Here is a 20047-nt window from a genome sequence, read left to right as displayed (position 1 = left end):
TTATTGGTCAGAGTATTGAGTACAGGAGTTGGGAGGTCATGTTGCGGCTGTACAGGACATTGGTTAGGCCACTGTTGGAATATTGCGTGCAATTCTGGTCTCCTTTCTATCAGAAAGATGTTGTGAAACTTGAGAGGGTTCACAAATGATTTGCAAGGATGTTGCCAGGGTTGGAGGATTTGAGCTATACGGACAGGCTGAGCAGGCTGGGGTTGTTTTCCCTGGAGCATTGGAGGCTGAGGGGTGATCTTATAGAGGTTTACAAAATTATGAGGGGCATGGATAGGATAAATAGACAAAGTATTTTCCCTTGGGGTCGGGAGTGCAGAACTAGAGGGCATAGGATTAGGGTGAGAAGGGAAAGATATAAACCAGACCTAAGGGGCAACTTTTTCATGCAGAGGGTGGTGCGTATATGGAGTGAGCTGCCAGAGGATGTGGTGGAGGCTGGTACAATTGCAACATTGAAGAGGCATTTGGATGGGTGTTCGAATAGGAAGAGTTTGGAGGGATATGGGCTGGGTGCTGGCAGTTGGGACTAGATTGGGTTGGGATATCTGGTCAGCGTGGACAGGTTGGACTGAAGGATCTGTTTCCATGCTGTACATCTCTAGGACTCTAAGTTTGTGGGTTCTGGATTAATTAGAGACATGAACTGTTCAGTTTGTCTGAAGTTAATAATCAAGTTTAAGCATTACTGTTGTCCTGTTTTTTGTAAAAAATTTGAGGCCTAACTTTAGATTTAATGATTTTTTAAAAGCACATTGGTATCGTATTATGATCGAACAAGATAAATAACTACCAGTTTAGAAGGCTAGGACAGGTTTAAGGGAAACACCCATGGCTTAGCAAGATTTTATAAAAAGAGTTATTTTGTGTTTTGAGTTGTCCTATGAATATGGCTGTATAAATCAGTACTCCTGAGAAGGGGTGCTATTGCGAAACTAGGTTACCTTGAAGTTAAAAGTTTGTGCTAAGTCTCAGACCTGAAGTGATGGACTAAAATCAGAAGAACTTACTTAAAGCTTGATACGTTTAAGTTCAGGTGTATAAACTTCATCCTAGAGTTCAATCAGATGTTTCAGTCTATTAGTTAAAGTCACAAGTGACTTGAACCTATTAGAGACAGGGACCCTTGAGTGATTACTGTATGAGTGGTGTTTTTGAGTAGCACAAAAAATGCACTTTTGAGTTCTGTACCAGGAGTGTGTTTAGATATTATTATATATTAAATTTATAAACAAGTGTTTAGGACCTGTGTGACCACACTTTCACAGTGTGTTTAATTAATGTTTGTGTTACAAGTAGATAATTGATTATATTATCTTCATTTCTTTTGAAAATAAACTGTTTTATTGTTAAAACAAAATCCACATCATTGTGTGTCAGTGAGAGATCACTTTATTAAAATCAAAACAAAACATGATCTATCAACTAATGTGTCAGTCTGGGATCTGATTTGTTCAGTAATAACATCAACTGGGATCATAACAAATGAAAAAGTTTTTTTTTTTAAAATGATCATTGTTAAAAACTTTCCATAAATTTTTTAAAACTCTACTAGTGGGCAATAGAAATGTGAACAATCCAGACTTTTAACAGCTTTAGCAGCTGGAACTGCAAACACTTCAAACCTCAAGTTTGAGTAAATAAACATGTATAGAGACCAGACAGTCAGAGCTGTCAATCAAGGACTGAAGAATTGCAAGGCAATAATGACTGGGTATGGAAATACCATAATGTGGCAGGGGGTCAGGATGGTTTCTTGGGAGGCATACCCAGCGTTGCAGGAACATGAGGGGGCATATTTTGAACTGAAGTTTCAGAACATTCCTTCATGCAGACTATGTATGATTCACAATATCTCTCTCTTTCTCTCCACAGAAGCTGACAGACTTGTTGAGTTTCTCCAGCAGTTTCTGTTTTTTGTCTTTAAAAAGTCAGCCCAATTCCATGAAAATTGCAAAGTGTAAGCCATGTGTATACTTACGTGAAGCTCATGACACAAACAAGCCCATGGTTTTAGAAAGCACTCCCCCAAATCAGAAAGCCCGGGAGTGAAGTTGTGAAAGCCTGTACCCACTCATCATTTTAAAGGACCCCGAGACATCGAACACAGCAAACGTCCAGGCCAAAATGTACAGTTTTAGTCAGAAACCCTGGAATATTTTGAATAATTGTGAATTAACAAACAGAAATTTATAAACACACAGTTAAGCAACATCCACACAGCTTTAACGGACCTGGGAAGGTCAACATTATGACTATTGAGAATTGGATACCAGAGATGGCAGTGAATATAGGTTATTCTGAATTTTGTCGTTAGTGGCTGCAGATAATCATTTGCCATTTACTACACTTAAAAGATGCTGTACAATTTCCATGGGATTTTCAGCATTGACTTGGTGTCATTGAGCCTTTGATCCACCCCGCATCTTTTGTTTCTGCAGTGTGCATGATCTGAATATGCAACACTGGCTCTTAATTTCAGGAAACAAATTCCTCACAGTACCAGGAACCCGGGTCCGATTCCAGCCTCGGGTGACTGTGTGTGGAGTTTGCACATACTCTCCATGTCTACATGGGTTTCCTCTGGATACTCTGGTTTCCTCCCACGATCCACTGATGTGCAGGTTAGGTGAATTGGCCATGCTAAATTGCCCAGTCTTCAGGGATGTGTGGTTTAGGTTTATTTAGTCAGGGATAAACGTAGAGTAGTAAGGGAATTGGTCTGGGTGGGTTACTCTGCAGAAGGTCAGTGTGGACATGTTGGGCCAAATGGCTTGTTTCCACATAATAGACATTCTACGATACTATGATTTAAAAAAATTTTATATTGAATGTATCACCAAAGAAAAAAGGACAGTGAATGAAGAAAAATAAACATTTCTCAGAAAGGGCATGTAGTTCATTCTTTGAGGAATGTTCCAGCTTTGGCTCATTTGTAGCTCTCTGTAGTGCACTCAATTTCTTTGATTGGATTCATAACCCTTAATGAGGTTCTTAATCTCAGCAACTATGGCAGCGCATGCATAAGGTGGCTCTTTCAAGTCTTATTCTAGATACCTGACTTGAATGCAACACCAAAATATTGTATTTCAAGTGACTTCTTAAACTGTGGCCCCAAATGGTGAACATAAGAGATTTATAGGCACTGTTCAAAGAAGCAAAAGTGAAATTCACCCCAATGTCATGGTCAACCGTTATACCTCAAATAGCATCACAAAGCACAGTATCTGATTACTACATCACTGATTTTTGTAGGTGCTTGCTTTGTACAAATTAGCTAATTCATATTTTCAAGAGTACAAGAATGACCATACTGTAAAAGCACTAAGCAATTGAAAATGACAGAGTTATCCTCAGGCCACAAACACTGCTGTATAACTTCTCAGCTTATGATCTTCCCCAACCTTCAATTTAAATTTAGTTTTTGTTACAATTGGTGTGATTATTAGTTAAATCTAGTTTTGTTCAAAGGGAAAAGCTATTTGTCCATTACAAAACTAAAAAAAATTTAAAGTAAAAATATACTATAAACTGAAAATCATCATGGATTAGGCAGAGGGGACCAAATTTAGAAACATCTGACACATGAACGCTCACATTTACAAATGCATCTCATACAGGGTGCAATTTTAAAGATCTAGCATATGAACATTTCCTGTGTTTACGAATGGCTATTTTATATTGTTCAGCATTGTGATCAGATTTGTATACAAATAGACTTGCAAACATATTTAAGAATAGAACGCTTTGCAACTCAGGATTGCCTATATTTCCAGAAATTCAGGAAGTGCTATTTGGTTGGAAATTGGCTTCTGCTTTGTTGCCATGGAGAATTTGCCCATTAATGCTGTTTGACATTTAACTGACAGGTTTGTTTAAATTTTAAGCCAACAAGATTGACTGATTAGTTTGGTCTGAGCATGGCACTAAGAAACAAATAATTAACATAGGCTGTCACTCATCTAGTTGAAACAATACTGCACGTGTATGTTATTTCTGCATGCAAAGAACAGGGTCCTGTGCAAACAGAAGTGTGGTTCATTGCAAGCCAGACTGATAATCCCAAAGTGGATTTTTGCACATTCAGAAATGTTCATCAAATGTTGTCCAATTGCAGAATAACTGTTGGACTCTGGAGTTATGCAAGCACAGGCTGGTTGTTCGAGTCATAACCTTACCGGGTGCGAACAGTTGGAGGCTCATTTCTTGGGATAGTTAATTTATACATAAACGTGTTTATTAGCTGAATGTGATAATCCAATAGGATGATATTTAGCACATTTTGAAGTAGCCAGAAAAACATGGTGAGCATCCATGCTATATCCCATGCAACGTACCACAGCAATAGGAAATAGATTAGTTTCTTACTAATCATTGCACATTTTGAACCTCTGATATCAGGCTATAGGAAGCTTGTGTTGCAACTAGCATACCACCCACCCCCCCAAGCAAGGTTCCCCAACTTATTACAATTCCAGGCACAATATTCAACATTGCTAAGGTCCCAGGAGACAGAATGAACTGACTGGTCCTAACACATTTACTTTTTAAAAGTATCCCTTCCTTTATGGATCCTTTCTCCCAGACCAAGTTTACGTTTTAACCAGGCTTCAGTTAACAAGTGAGTTTATTAGTTACTAAATGTGAGAAGAAATAATAATAAAACACACATACACAGATTAGAAACAAAAGGTGAGTTAAAAAGGAAGACAAAAGCTAAAAAAAAAACTAGATGGATTCAGTAAAATGCACATAATGGGATGCTGTGATTGGTTTCTTGGGTGATCGCGGTTGCACTGATTTTGGTCAGTAACTATTGATTTCAAGATGATTGGCTTTGGGTCTTTGTCCTGTTCAACTGCAGCTCTGTTTGCTTCCTAGTTTCCAGAAAAAAAAGAGTGTGACTTTCTTTTCTCAAGTAGAACATGGGGTTTCTCAGCTGTGACCCACGAGCACACACCTTCACCCACTAGCACACAGACAGAAGCTGAACTGGCTTTTAAATTGTTCTTAAGCATTCTTTAAAAAAGGAGAAAATCCAACCTGTCTCTCTCCTTTTCACCCTGTGTGTTCCAAGCAGATATTCACCGGATATTATAATTCGCTTTGCAGTGCAGTGCATTTCTTCCTTCTGAAGCCCTTTCATTGAAGCTTTTTTTTTCCCCAATCAGGTGTTACATTCCTCGGTCCCTCTGGAGGCAGAGGATAATTCACACTCTCCTTCCAGATGGTCATTGAATCACATTGCTCAGAATTCACATTCTCAGCCATTTTAGCTGTCTGCCCTGTAGTCATGATTAATAGTTCAATATAGATGATGTAGAGTCATGACACTTGACTTGCTTTTCATTCTTTTTTCTCTCCATTACAATCACTGGTAAGTAGTAATGGGAAGAGACCACAGCAGTTACATGCAACAATAGCAAACTTAATGTTACAAGGCACAAAATATCACAGTGCACAGACAGATCAAGTCATCAAAAAATATCTTGAGATGGCTAAATCATACTGTTGTGCTTCATGCATTGAAATCACTGCATAGCTACATATGCACCACTTGAATCTAAGTGATTAGATTGATTAGATTACTTACAGCGTGGAAACAGGTCCAACAAGTCCACACCGACCCGCCAAAGTGCAACCCACCCAGACCCATTCCCCTACATTTACCCCTTCACTTAACACTACGTACAATTTAGCATGGCCAATTCACCTAACCTGCATATTTTTGGACTGTGGGAGGAAACCGGAGCACCCAGAAGAAACCCACGCAGACACGGGGAGAATGTGCAAACTCCACAAAGAGTCGCCTGAGGCTGGAATTGAACCCGGGTATCTGGCGCTGTGAGGCAACAGTGCTAACCACTGTGCCATCGTGCTGCCCACGTGTTTAGGATTATACAGCAAGTATGGCACAGAAACAGCCCACTTGTTATAACTAGTCCATGCTCCACTTGAGCCTCCTCCCATAGTTTTTTATTTAAATCTTCATGACTATCTGTGTATTTTCCCATTGAATACATTATTTCCTTCTCAGTCGTGGTGGGTTTGATACCCTCGCAACCATTAGGCAAATAAATTTCTCCTGAATTCACTATTCGACATTTTGGTGGTAATTATCTAATGACAATGACCTCTAATTATGCTCTCCCACACAAGAGGAATCATTCTGTGTTGACTCTATCGAACCTTCCATAAGTTTGAAGGTCACCTTGCAGCCATTTGTTCCACTGCACAACACACACACTCACACCCAAGAGAAGAAAGAACCCAAACCTATCAATCCATTTCTGATACATGCACCCATGCATTTCTGGTATCATCCTTGCTAAATCATCTTTGCAATCACAACTTCAAATGCATACTACCTGTATTTTGAAGGAACACTTTCAGGATGTATTAATTTAATTAAATCACAATACATTGTATGACGACATCAACTTTATTTTGTAAGAAACTTAAATAAGTTGGATGAATGTTAAAGGTGATTTAAATGAGCAATAATGGCCTCTTCCTGTTCAAAAGACAGAGGAGTAGAATTAGGCCATTTGGCCCATCGAGTCTGCTCTGCCATTCAATCATGGTTGATATACTCGTCACCTCCACGTTCTTGCCTTTTCTCCCTTCAACCCATTACCAATTAAAAATCTGTCTAACTCCTCCTTAAATTTACTCAGGCATCTAATGTTCTTATTTGGTGATCTGCATATCAAAATAACAAAAACAGGCTGTTCATTCCTCCAAAATCTGTTTACATTTGAGATTTCAAATTTTACAAGAAGTGGGATAAACTTCAAATTTACACACCAGTCTCTGGCTTACGACCAACCAAAATGGATAAAGCTCATTCAGGAAGTGCACCAAATACAATGAAGGGCTTTGTCAAGAATGTATAGAAGTGAAGTAAACTGTTGAAGTAAGTGCACATACATCGAAACAAAGTACCTAACTGATCCTTCAAACACAATGTGACACGGAAAGCAGAGTCTGGAGATTACAAATTAGAGTTATCAAACAACTCAGAACTCACCAAACCAAGGTGACATCAAATCACCTTTAATCCCAAAGGACTGCCTCAAAAGCACAAAATAAAGAAAAATCTAATGGTTTGGGGCTGTTGAGCAGTTAATGAGTTTTAGACAGTAATCTTTTAAAGTATAGCTCCCAAACCAGAATACTACAGGATAGCACAGAAGGTGCTAAGGCATGTGAAGCATTCATGTAGGGATGCCTAATTTGCACAAGACCACAATTAGAAGACATTACAAATAATCAACGAAACGACAATTGAAAACAAAAATCAGATTTTCACAGACCAATGTTTTACCAGGAGACAGTGAGGACTGCAGATGTTGGAGATCAGAGTCAAAACGTGTGGTGCTGGAAAAGCACAGCCAGTCAGGCAGCATCCAAAGAGCAAGAGAGTCGACATTTCGAGCATAAGCTCTTCATCAAGAATTGGGGGGTTGCTCTAGGGGGGTGGCTTATAAATGGGAGTGGGGTGGGGCTGAGGGTGGGAGGGAATAGCTAGGAAATGCAATAGGTGGATGAAGGTCATAGGTCTGAGTGGAGGGTGGAGCAGATAGGTAGGAAGGAAGATGGACAGGTAGAACAGTTCAAGAGGGCAGTGCCGAGTTGGAGGGTTGGATCTGGGATAAGGTCGAGAGGGAGGGGAGGTGAGGAAACTGGTGAAAATCGACATTGAATCCATATGGTTGGAGGGTCCCAAGGCGGAAGATGAGGTGTTCTTCTTCCAGTTGTCAGGTGGCTAAGATTTTGCAGTGGAGAAGGCACAGGATTTGCATGTCTTTGGCAGAGTGGGAGGGGGAGTTTGAAGTGTTTTACCATAAAACTGAACATACAAGCAGCTGATGGTCATGGGTGGTTGTTTACATACCCTTTTCAGATAAACTTACTAACATAACGAACCCATATTCTCTCAATTAACCCAATTCTAGCATGGATCGAGTTGATAGCACCTCACTTTACAGTTGTCATTAGATGAACTGATGCTAGCGATGAAGAGAAAGTGAGGTCTGCAGATGCTGGAGATCAGAGATGGAAATGTGTTGCTGGAAAAGCGCAGCAGGTCAGGCAGCATCTAGGGAACAGGAGAATCGACGTTTCGGGCATTAGCCCTTCTTCAGGAATGAGGAAAGTTGGTCCAGCAGGCTAAGATAAAAGATAGGGAGGAGGGACTTGGGGGAGGGGCGTCGGAAATGTGATAGGTGGAAAGAGGTCAAGGTGAGGGTGATAGGTCAGACTGGGGTGGGGGCGGAGAGGTCGGGAAGAAGATTGCAGGTTAGGAAGGCGGTGCTGAATTTGATGGATTTGACTGAGACAGGCTGGGGGGAGGGGAAATGAGGAAACTGGTGAAAGAAGAGGTGTGCAATGAGAAAAGACCGATAATCATGCCTTGAGATCTTGAAGCTAAAAATACAAACATGTCATAACCATTTCCCTTCAAAAGACAGGGAGGCAATGGTCTCGTGGTATTATTGCTGAACTGTTAATCCAGAGACCCAGGTAATGGTCTAGGGACCCAGGTTCGAACCCCACTACAGCAGATGGTATCATGTGAACTCAGTTAAATCTGGAAGAGTTTACTGATGACCGTGAATCCACTGTCGACCGTTGGAAAAAATCCTTTGGACAATTAGCAATAGGCAACAAATGCTGGCTTGCCCAACAATACCCTCATCCCGGAAATTAATTTTAAAAAAGGGAATGGATTTGTGATTCACATAACTTTGTTTTTATTTCCATTGAGCAGTTTGATAAATTGCTAGTTATACAATGTTAACAATTTACCAACTATAATTAAAGCATGAAGCTTAAGTAAGCAACAGACAGAAAATGGAAGCTCATGAAAATAATTAGTATCTTGACTTAAAATCCTCCATCCTGGCTCTGTTTTAGCTTCTAACTGTGCATTTGGTCTGTTACGTAAACATTCAGCAACATAATTACAAATACTAACCATTTTGACCAGAAACTTAAGCATTAAAGCAGACAATAAAGTGCCTATAAAGACTGTGCTATTTCATTTTTCTGTATTTTTGATCATGGACTGAAATAGGAAAAAGACACTTATGAAACACTGTCACACCGCACTTTATACAATCAAGTAAGCTGACATTCATTGTTTACACAACTTCTTGTTCAATCAGTAGTGGAGATCTAGATCACAGGTGAGTTGAAACCAAAGGGCGTACATGAATGCAGCTTTGGCCAGCAACAAGTAGCTGATTAGTCTGTGGACAAGTGACCAATTACTGTATTGACAACAAAGGCTTTCAGCCCTGCAATAAGCATGTGATTGTGGGGTAGTTGACTAGGCTATGGCTGTAAACAAGTAGAGAGATGTCATCAGACCTCCAAAAAACTTACTCTCCTCTGCAGTTAAAAACATCCAAAGCAAGCTGCTATGCAAGCTGTGGCTTTTAACCAGTAAACCAGAGATTGTACAAGTGTGAACCAGCCACGAACTATCTCCTTCAAGCAAATGGCTAGAGGAGAAAGATCATTCAGCCGCATGTCTTGACAAGCTAAAAGGATAAGTACAGCAAACCCAATGAACAAGAACCATTAAACTGCCTGCCCAGTCTTTCACTCCATCCATAGACATACTCAACAAAAAGAAAAAGATTTTATGTCCATATATATGAGTAAAGGATTTGGGGGGGTCTAAAGGGGTCAGAATTTTATGGATCTGAAAGAAAGGTAAACTGGAGGAATTCTGTATGCTTTTCGAAACTTTAATTTTTGTGATTAGTCTGATTTCCAGTGCATGACCCTAGTGATGAATAACAGCGCACTGAGTTTTCTTCAATTACAGCCCACCTTGTAACCGTTGTTCTAACCACAATTAAATTTAAGGCAAAAGTTCAAAAGAGTCATAGAGATGTACAGCATGGAAACAGGTCCTTCAGTCCAATCTGTCCACGCCGACCAGATATCCCAACCCAATCTAGTCCCACCTGCCAGTACCCGGCCCATATCCCTCCAAACCCTTCCTATTCATATACCCATCCAAATGCCTCTTCAATGTTGCAATTGCACCAGCCTCCACCACATCCTCTGGCAGCTCATTCCATACACGTACCACTCTCTATGTGAAAAGGTTGCCCCTTAGGTCTCTTTTATGTCTTTCCCCTCTCACCCTAAACCTATGCCCTCTAGTTCTGGATTCCCCAACCCCAAGGAAAAGACTTTGTCTATTTATCCTATCCATGCCCCTCATAATTTGTAAACATCTATAAGGTCACCCCTCAACCTCCGGTACTCCAGGGGAAACAGCCCCAGCCTGTTCAGCCACTCCCTACAGCTCAAATCCCCCAACCCTGGCAACATCCTTGTAAATCTTTTCTGAACCCTTTCAAGTTTCACAACATCTTTCCGATAGGAAGGAGACCAGAATTAAATGCAATATTCCAACAGTGGCCTAACCAATGTCCTGTACAGCTGCAACATGACCTCCCAACTCCTGTACTCAATACTCTGACTAATAAAGGAAAGCATATCAAACGCCTTCTTCACTATCCTATCTACCTGCGACTCCACTTTCAAGGAGCTATGAACCTGCACTCCAAGGTCTCTTTGTTCAGCAACACTCCCTAGGACCTTACCATGTTAGACAAGTACACATTAAATGAAGTCTAAAATGCTGTGCCCTCTCAATTGTCTTTAATATAGTTTTGAAATCATGAATCTGGCTTTAATGGAATAATTACTAGCAACTATGCAGTACTTGAATTGCGTAGACACCAATAGGCAGGGTACAGCTTGACCAAGAAAGTTCTTAAATTCTATGGTTCTCGTTAAATCAGCACAAAGCTAAAATCATCCCCTGGAAGCCATATATTGTGAAACACATTTTGTATAAAGCAAAAAACATTAATTACTATTACATAAATACAGACCTTAATTTAATGTTTCAGCAACTTATCCCCCTCAGCTATCCTTGCATGGTTGTGACAGTTCTTTTATCAGTCACAACACCACGAAATAGTCAGCTCAGGTAAATAAATTGATACCACCTTCTGCAAACAAGGTGGAATCCTCTGACTGCTTACACCTGATTTAAACATGTATCACATGCAAAGCAATTTTAAACACCCTAAAGTTGTTAGAAGACACATACTAAAGTGCAAAAGAAAGTACTTACATTTCATCTTGCACACAAATAGGCGTAAACAATCAAATGCATTGTGTCTGAATGATTAACACAGCAATCTCAATATTTCAATACTATAAAAAGACAATGCATTGCACAAGCAATTACTAAGTACATTTCTTATCCAACTATATTCCTAACCTGCACCCACTCTCTCCCAAATTTCCCTGCTTTCAAAAGATACCTCGTGCTTGGCTACAATTTCAGTAATAAAAATACCAGTTTAGCCAGACTATTGATTTTGAGATCAAGTTTTAAATTGTGCACTTAACAATCTTGCATTGATGTTGTGAAATGTGAAAATATTCTGGGGGAATACTGCAATCCTCACAATTCCTTGTACAATTACAGGGTTTGGGGGCATTCAACTCAGTTCCCCTTTCCCAGGAAGGAAAGCAAAAACATGTTTTTAAGTTCGTAGGGTGATAAAATACACCTTGCATTTTTTTAAACGTGTACCACTGCAGTAGAAAAATCAGTTGTTATGGACCAGACCAAACACCCAAAAATATATTAAGATAGTCTAAACCCTATTTTTTCTTATTTTAAAGGTGTGTAAGGTGTTGCATTCCAAATGCAATTAATTGGTCAAGCTATCAGATTTGAAGCAAAATACACTTTATTCATACACTATAGCTAAAATATAACAAAAGAAAAAAATTGGATCAACTACTTTTTTGGAAAACTGAACAAAGTAATAGATTATTTAACTACTAAACAATAATTGTTCCAATATGCTAACATCCCATAAACATACACTTAGCAAAAACAAGTTCAGAAAAATAAATTATCTTACATTCAAGTCTCCAGTCCAGGCGGAAAAACATTGAGAAAACTCAGTAGTGGGGAATAATGTACTGCAGGTTCAAGATTCCAGTAGCTACTACTGAAAAACTAAAGCTAAAAATCCTAGGTCTAGGGTAGCTGGACCCCACCCAATCAGGCTGTTTCTATTGTCCAAACCTTAGAAAACAAACACCAAGGCCTCACAAACTGATTACTTTATGAGCTTTGAAGCAGACTTCTCAGTACCGCTGATCTCAACCTTTCTTCATTAAAATAAAACCTATGACAAAATACGTCTTAAAGTCATAATATCATTGCACAATGAACATTCAAATACATGACATGACAGTTTTACTTGCCTGAGACTAGGCATTTACACCAAGACCTCACTTAAAGTTACCACAATCCCACCCTTGCATCGGGCATGGATTTTAGCTTCTCACCCAGCTTTGATTCCTGGCTATGTCTCACCTTAGTCTTGCTTTCCCTTCCAACCATGGTCTTGCTTCTCATCCGCTATTCTTATGCTAGACCTTAATGTCTTCATGTTTATCAGCTCCCCTCCCAAACTCACATTGATACTTTGGGCTCCATCTAGTAATAAAAGTAGGGTCCAAGTCAGTCTGGGAGTCCAATTGCTCTTTGCACAAACTCTTGCCATTAGATAGAAACCAGTGAACTTAACAGGACTCATGTATCGCTGGACATCGAAGTACATCTGGGAAAATTAAAAAACACTCAACTTCACAACTGACCTTGGAGGAACCAGTCTGGGAGCGGTCACAGCACAGAAACAGATAAGTGGATTTTAAGCATGGCCTTAAAATAAGTCTGCAGTAGTGAGTAGAGTGGTTTTTTTCTTGATTATATGTTTTTTGAGATATGTCTCTTGATTAAACTTAAAATACAGTAGCGCCTCAACTTATGAGCTCAATCTGTTCCGGGACCCGGTTCGCGAACTGAATCAATTTTTCCCATTGTTCGGATAACGTAAGAATGCTTGGACATAGCAATGAACGCTGTTCACAGCGCACACGCCAAAGATGAACTGAATGAGATCACGCGGGGCCAGAGAGCTTTTGCGTTCAACAAGCACGCAGCAAAGCAGAACAATGAAACCACGTGGTCGCACACGGGCTTTTTGCGTTCGTACCTTCGCTCATACCTTGAATTTCGTTCGTACGTTGAAGCAAAATTTTACTTACAATCCTGTTCGTAAACCGATTTGTTCGTGAACGGGGTAATTCGTATGTCGAGGCACTACTGTATAAGCCATCAGTATTAATTTAAACTGGAGCAGTGTTTTGTAGAGGAATAGGACAGTGTTATGTTCTGGATCTGTAGACTGAAAGAAGCAAAAATGGCCCTTAGTAGAGTGATATGCTCTTCTTGTCGGATGTGGGAGATTAGGGAGAGTTTACAGAGTAATGAAGATTATACCTGCAATAAATGCTGACGGTTGCGAATCCTATCAGATTGAATGCATCGGTTGGAGATACAGACAGGGGTAATGAGGAATTTACAAGAGCAAGGGGATGTAATGGATAGCAATTATAGGAAGGGGGAAAAAAAAGACTCAGATACACAGTCATATATGATACTTTCTCCCCACCCCCACCCTCCTCTAGCTTATCTCTCCACGCTCCAGGCTCACTGCCTTTATTCCTGATGAAGGGCTTTTGCCCGAAACGTCAATTTCGAAGCTCCTTGGATGCTGCCTGAACTGCTGTGCTCTTCCAGCACCACTAATCCAGAATCTGGTTTCCAGCATCTGCAGTCATTGTTTTTACCATATAGATGGGTTAACTCCACCAAAGGTAAGAAAGGTAGGTAAGTAGGTAGTGCAGGGGTCTTCTGTGGCTAGCCCCATTTCAAACAAGTATACTGTTTTGGAAAATGTAGGGGGTGACGGATTCTCAGGGGAATGTATCATGAACAGCCAAGTTTCTGATATTGAGGCTGGCTCTAATGTAATGAGAGGGACGTCGGGTTCCAAGCAATTGATTGCGTTAGCAGACTCTCTAGTCCAAGGTACAGGCAGACGTTTCTGTGGCCAGCAGCAAAAAAATCAGAATGGTGTGTTGCTTCCCTGGTGCCAGGGTCAAGGATGTCTCAGAGAAGGTGCAGAATGTTCCAAAGGGGGAAAGAGGGGCCAGCAGGTCATTGTACACATTGGAACTAACGACATAGGAAGGGAAAAGGATGAGATTCTGAACGTAGATTAGAGAGAGTTAGACAGGAATTTAAAAAGGAGGTCCTCGAGAATAGTAATATCTGGATTACTCCCGGTGCTACGAGCTAGTGAGGGCATGAATAGGAGGATAGATCAGATGAATGCATGGTTGAGGAGCTGGTGTATAGGAGAAGGATTCACATTTTTGGATCATTGGAAGCTGTTTTGGGGTATAAGTGACCTGTACAAGAAGAACGGATTGCACCTAAATTGGTGCAATTCGGGTGGGGCTCAGGGAGATAGTGAGGAAAGATTTCAATCAGAGACTGGTACAGTTGAGAACAAAGGCGAGTCAAACAGTCAGGGCAGGCAGAGACAAAGCAGAGAACAAGGTAGGATTGATCATTTAAACTGCATTTATTTCAATGCAAGAGATCTAACAGGGAAGGCAGATGAACTCGAGGCATGGTTAGGAACGTGGGACTGGGATATCATAGCAATTACAGAAACGTGGCCCCTCACTTCTCTCCAAGGCCCCAAAGGAAACTTCCATATCCGCCACAGATTCACCTGCACCTCCACCCACATCATCTACTGCATCCGCTGCAGCCGGTGTGGCCTCCTCTATATCGGGGAGACAGGCCGCCTACTGCTGGAACAGCACAGCAGGTCAGGCAGCATCCAGGGAACAGGAGATTCGACGTTTCGGGCACAGGCCCTTCTTCAGGAATATCAGGAGATTCGAAGTTTCGGCCGCAGGCCCGTCTTCAGGATGAAGGGCCTGTGCCCGCAACGTCGAATCTCCTGTTCCCTGGGTGCTGCCTGGCCTGCTGTGCTGTTCCAGCAATAAAGTTTCAACTTTGATCTCCAGCATCTGCAGACCTCACTTTCTCCTCAGGGATGGACAGGACTGGCAGCTTAATGTTCCAGGATACAAATGCTACAGGAAGGACAGGAAGGAAAGCAAGAGAGGAGGGGGAGTGGCGTTTTTGATAAGGGATAGCAGGGAGGACATTCCTGAAAATACATCCAGGGAAGCTATTTGGGTGGAACGGAGAAATAAGAAAGAGATGATTACCTTATTGGGATTGTATTATAGACCCCCTAACAGTCAGAGGGAAATTGAGAAACAAACTTGTCAGGAGATCTCAGCTATCTGTACCAATAATAGAGTGGTTATGGTAGGGGATTTTAACATTTCAAACATAGACTGGGACTGCCATACTGTTAAGGGTTTAGATGGAGAAGAATTTGTTAAGTGCATACAAGAAAATTTTCTGATTCAGTATGTGGATGTACCGACTAGAGAAGTTGCCAAACCTGACCTACTCTTGGGAAATAAGGCAGGGCAGGTGACTGTGGTGTCAGTGGGGGAACACTTTGGGGCCAGCGACCATAGTTCTATTAGTTTTAAAATAGTGATGGAAAAGGATAGACCAGATCTAAAAGTTGAAGTTCTAAATTGCAGGAAGGCCAATTTTGACGGTATTAGGCAAGAACTTTCGAAAGCTGATTGAGCGCAGATGTTCGCAGGTAAAGGAATGGCTGGAAAATGGGAAGCCTTCAGAAATGAGAGAACAAGAGTCCAGAGAAAGTATATTCCTGTTCGGTTGAAAGGAAAGGCTGGTACGTATAGGGAATGCTGGATGACTAAAGAAATTGAGGGTTTGGTTAAGAAAACGAAGAAAGCATATGTCGGGAATAGACAGGAGAGATCGAGTGAATCCTTAAGAAGAGCATAAAGGCAGCAGGAGTATACTCGAGAGAAAAATTAGGAGGGCAAAAAGGGAACATGACATAACTTTGGCAAATAAGAGTTCAGGAAAATCCAAAAGGTTTTTAACAAATACATTAAAGACAAAAGGGTAACTAGGGAGAGAACAGGGTCCACCAGAATTCAGCAAGGCGAATTTTGTGTGGAGCTGCAGGAGATAGGGCAGATACTAAGTAAGTATTTTGCATCAGTATTTACTGTGGGAAAGGACATGGACGATATAGAATGTTGGAAATAGATGATGACATCTTGGAAAATGTCCATACTACAGAGGAGGAAGTGCTGGATGTCTTGAAACAAATGAAAGTGGATAAACCTCCCGGACCTGATCAGGCGTACCCTAGAACTCTGTGAGAAGCCAGTGAAGTGATTGCTGCGCCTCTTACTGAGGTATTTGTATCATCGATAATCACAGGTGAGGTGCCGGAAGACTAGAGGTTGGCTAATGTGGTACCACTGTTTAAGAAGGGTGGTAAGGACAAGCCAGAGAACTATAGACCAGTGAGCCTGACCTCAGTGGTGGGCAAGTTGTTGGAGTGAATCCTGAGGGACAGGATGTACATGTATTTGGAAAAGCAAGGACTGATTCGGGATAGTCAACATGGCTTTGTGTGTGGGAAATCATGTCTCACAAACTTGATTGAGTTTTTTGAAGAAGTAACAAAGAGGATTGATAAAAGGCAGGGTGGTAGATGTGACTTATATGGACTTCAATACGGCATTCGACAAGGTTCCCCATGGGAGACTGGCGAGCAAGGTTAGATCTCATGGAATACAGGGAGAACTCGCCATTTGAATACAGAACTGGCTCAAAGGTAGAAGACAAACAGTGGTGGTGGAAGGTTGCATTTCAGACTGGAGGCCTGTGACCAGTGCAGTGCCACAAGGATCGGTGCTGGGTCCACTACTTTTCATCATTTATGTAAATAATTTGAATATGAGGCATAAGAGATGTAAGTTAGTAAGTTTGCTGATGACACCAAAATTGGAGGTGTAGTGGACAGCGAAGAAGGTTATCTCCAATTACAATGGGATCTTGATCAGATGGGCTAATGGGCTGAGAAGTGGCAGATAGAGTTCAATTTAGATACATGGAAGGTGCTGCATTTTGGGAAAGCAAATCTTAGCAGGACGTATACACTTCAGGATAAGGTCCTGGCGAGTGTTGCTGAAGAAACCTTGGAGTGCAGATTCATAGCTGCTTGAAAACAGGGTCACAGGCAGATAGGATAATGAAGGCGGCGTTTGGTATTAGATTTAGATTATTAGATTACATTACAGTGTGGAAACAGGCCCTTCGGCCCAACAAGTCCACACTGACCCGCCGAAGCGAACCCACCCAAACCCCAACATTTACCCCTTACCTAACACTACGGCCAATTTAGTATGGCCAATTCACCTGACCTGCACATCTTTGGATTGTGGGAGGAAACCAGAGCACCCGGAGGAAACCCACGCAAACACGGGGAGAACGTGCAAACTCCACACAGTCAGTCGCCTGAGGCGGGAATTGAACCCGGGTCTCAGGCGCTGTGAGGCAACAGTGCTAATCACTGTGCCACCGTGCCGCCCACACAGCACGGTGGCACAGTGCTTTCCTTTATTAGTCAGAGTATTGAGTACAGGAGTTGGGAGGTCATGTTATGACTGTACAGGACATTGGTTAGGCCACTGTTGGAATATTGCATTTAATTCTGGTCTCCTTCCTATCGGAAAGATGTTGTGAAACTTGAAAGGGTTCAGAAAACATCTACAAGGATGCTGCCAGGTTTGGAGGATTTGAGCTATCGGGAGAGGTTGAATAGGCTAGAGCTGTTTTCCCTGGACTGTCGGAAGCTGAGGGGTGACCTTGTTGGGGTTCGGAGGGATATGAGCCAGGTGCTGGCAGATGGGACCAGATTGGGTTGGGATATCTGGTCGGCATGGAATTGGATCGAAGGGCCTGTTTTCACACTGTACATCTCCATGACTCTGACTGAACAGTAAAAGTATTTTTTAAAATATCGTATCTCTTTTATATTCATTGCTTTGCAAGTTATTTCAATAAGAATAACAGTATTATACATATACAGTATTTTGTTTCTGGACAGAAACATCCAAAGGAACCCAGCTTTAATATAGTATAATTTGGCTTCCCATAGGAATCATTTTAAGCTGTTTAACCTATAACTGTAATTGTGATTCTACGTTATGCAACCAGAGCTTTCAACGTGAACTAAGTGTTGTCACATAAGGAAAATGACAGACATCTGACTGTTATATACTTATTGCTGATTCGGTCAGATCAATTTATATTTTAAATTACAGAACACAATCTCAATTAAACTGGCAAGTCAACTGTAGAAAAAGCAATACAACTAAAACTCCTTTGGTTTGCAGTTATGCACATTATTATGCACTGAATTGTGTACAAAAATAAAATCAGGTTAAATTACATGCACTGAATGAACAGCAAAAATCTTGATTCAGTTATTTATTTATTTTGTCACGACTGAAGTCCATTTTCAAATTTACAGATTCATAGTACAGACATTAAATCTTCACAGAAGTATAAAAGTTGGCAGTGCGTCATCTGATTGTATAGATAAGCATCATTACAGCCAAACCTGATAAAATGCCATTATCAGATATCCATAAATGTGCAGTCCCAAGCAATGGGCAATGACTAATTTATCACAACCATAGAACCTGACTAGCTTTTTAATCTCTCCAAGCAGAAAATCAATATGAACATCTCTATTGTGTCTCCTCCTCAACGATTACTCAGCAGCTGACACTACTGGCATCCCTCAGTAAAACAGATCATTACGGATCATTAATTGTTAAACAGCTAAATATTCCCTCAAAGCACACAGCTGGACCTGAGATTACAAACTGCAACTTTTATTTTCAACTGTCATTACCTGGACTGCACAACTAATACATTTTCAAACTATTAAATATAATCATGAGCAATAAAAGCAAAGATTTAGACCTAATGCATCAAACCTTTGGAAATAAACCAAAGGTATATGACAGACATTTCACTTTATCAACCTGTGGAACCTTGCAAAACATAAAAACCTAAAACTTGTGATTTTGGCCCTTCTAGCACGATAAGAAACATTTACTTTAGAAACTTCTAGTTTGTTCCCTACTGCTCCCTTAAATCCCAGCCTACCCAGGTTACATAAAAGTTATACACTAATTTTCCGACAAATTTATATCCAGACCTGTAAAACTCTGCTAATAGGATAAAAAGAACATTGCTGTTTTCATCCCCTACATTTCGGGTTTAGTTCTGCAGGTCTGTTTCTCTCCCTACGTTTGGTGCCAAACTTGCTGAGTTTCTCCAGTAATTTCTGTTTTTGTTCCAAACCAGAAACGTGATCACAAACTGAGTTAAGAATTCATAAAATACTGTACTTTTACTTTGCGGATGCTGGATGAAAAAGTCCGGAGTAATAACAAACGCTGCAGCAAACTGCAAGATAACCATTTGGCAAACGTTGGTGTTGATCAGAAAGTGAGAGGCGTCCTCTCCCTTCCCACGCAGTTAAAGGGCCACACTCCGGGTTCGCCGCCGCCGCCGCCGCGTTAAACCCGGGTGAGCAGAAGTCACGCCAGGGACATTCCCCACTCCCTTCCCGTCCGGATCCGCGAGCACCATCCCATTTCTGACGGTAATCCATTTAAAGGGGAGCAGCAAACCGACCGGGGTTGGGGGCACTACCGGCCCGATCCCCTGCAGCTTCCCGGAAACAGTGACCACGGCCTCCCTTTCCCTCTTCCCCCACTACTCACCCATCTCCACGCGCACCCGGACAACAGCCGCACGGCACGCGCTCCTCTCTTTACAAACTCCAACGGATCCCGCTCGCGCCTCCCTCCCAGGAAGAGCAGCCGGAAAGTGAGGATCCACCAGAGGCGGGGTTTACAATCTCCCGACTCCTCCTGCAACCCAGCAGCGTCTCCTCTTTATAACATCAGCAGGTTGCTGAAAAGGTTTCCCGGACACTCAACAGGAGCCTCATCGGACAAGATTCAACACGACTGAACCGCATAAAAGCAACACCAGGTCAGGTATCCAGATGGGCTAGCTTTTAAAAAGAGCACCTTTACTGGAGGGAGAATGATTTCGGGCGGGAAT

General features: G+C 41.4%; 1 protein-coding gene across 6 annotated transcripts in view; it reads right to left on the bottom strand.

Annotated features, from left to right (window-relative positions):
- The window catches only part of LOC122551387 (RELT-like protein 1), a 77596-nt gene extending 57779 nt beyond the window's left edge, over positions 1-19817 (bottom strand). For 4 of the 6 annotated variants that reach the window (XR_006312094.1, XR_006312095.1, XM_043693199.1 and 1 more), the window contains exon 1: positions 19324-19438. Coding sequence is in view for 3 of the 6 variants with exons in the window: in XM_043693199.1 (XP_043549134.1) it covers positions 19324-19396 (73 nt within the window). In the remaining 3 variants the exon portion in view is untranslated. Of the gene's footprint in view, positions 1-19323; positions 19440-19701 lie in introns of those variants that run through there. The other 2 variants (XR_006312096.1, XM_043693229.1) reach the window with 2 other exon arrangements.
- Positions 19818-20047: the final 230 nt, after the last annotated feature.

This window comes from Chiloscyllium plagiosum, chromosome 1, assembly GCF_004010195.1.
Source record: "Chiloscyllium plagiosum isolate BGI_BamShark_2017 chromosome 1, ASM401019v2, whole genome shotgun sequence".
In the NCBI taxonomy this organism is placed as follows: domain Eukaryota; kingdom Metazoa; phylum Chordata; class Chondrichthyes; order Orectolobiformes; family Hemiscylliidae; genus Chiloscyllium; species Chiloscyllium plagiosum.
This window is presented reverse-complemented; position numbering and strand designations above follow the sequence as displayed.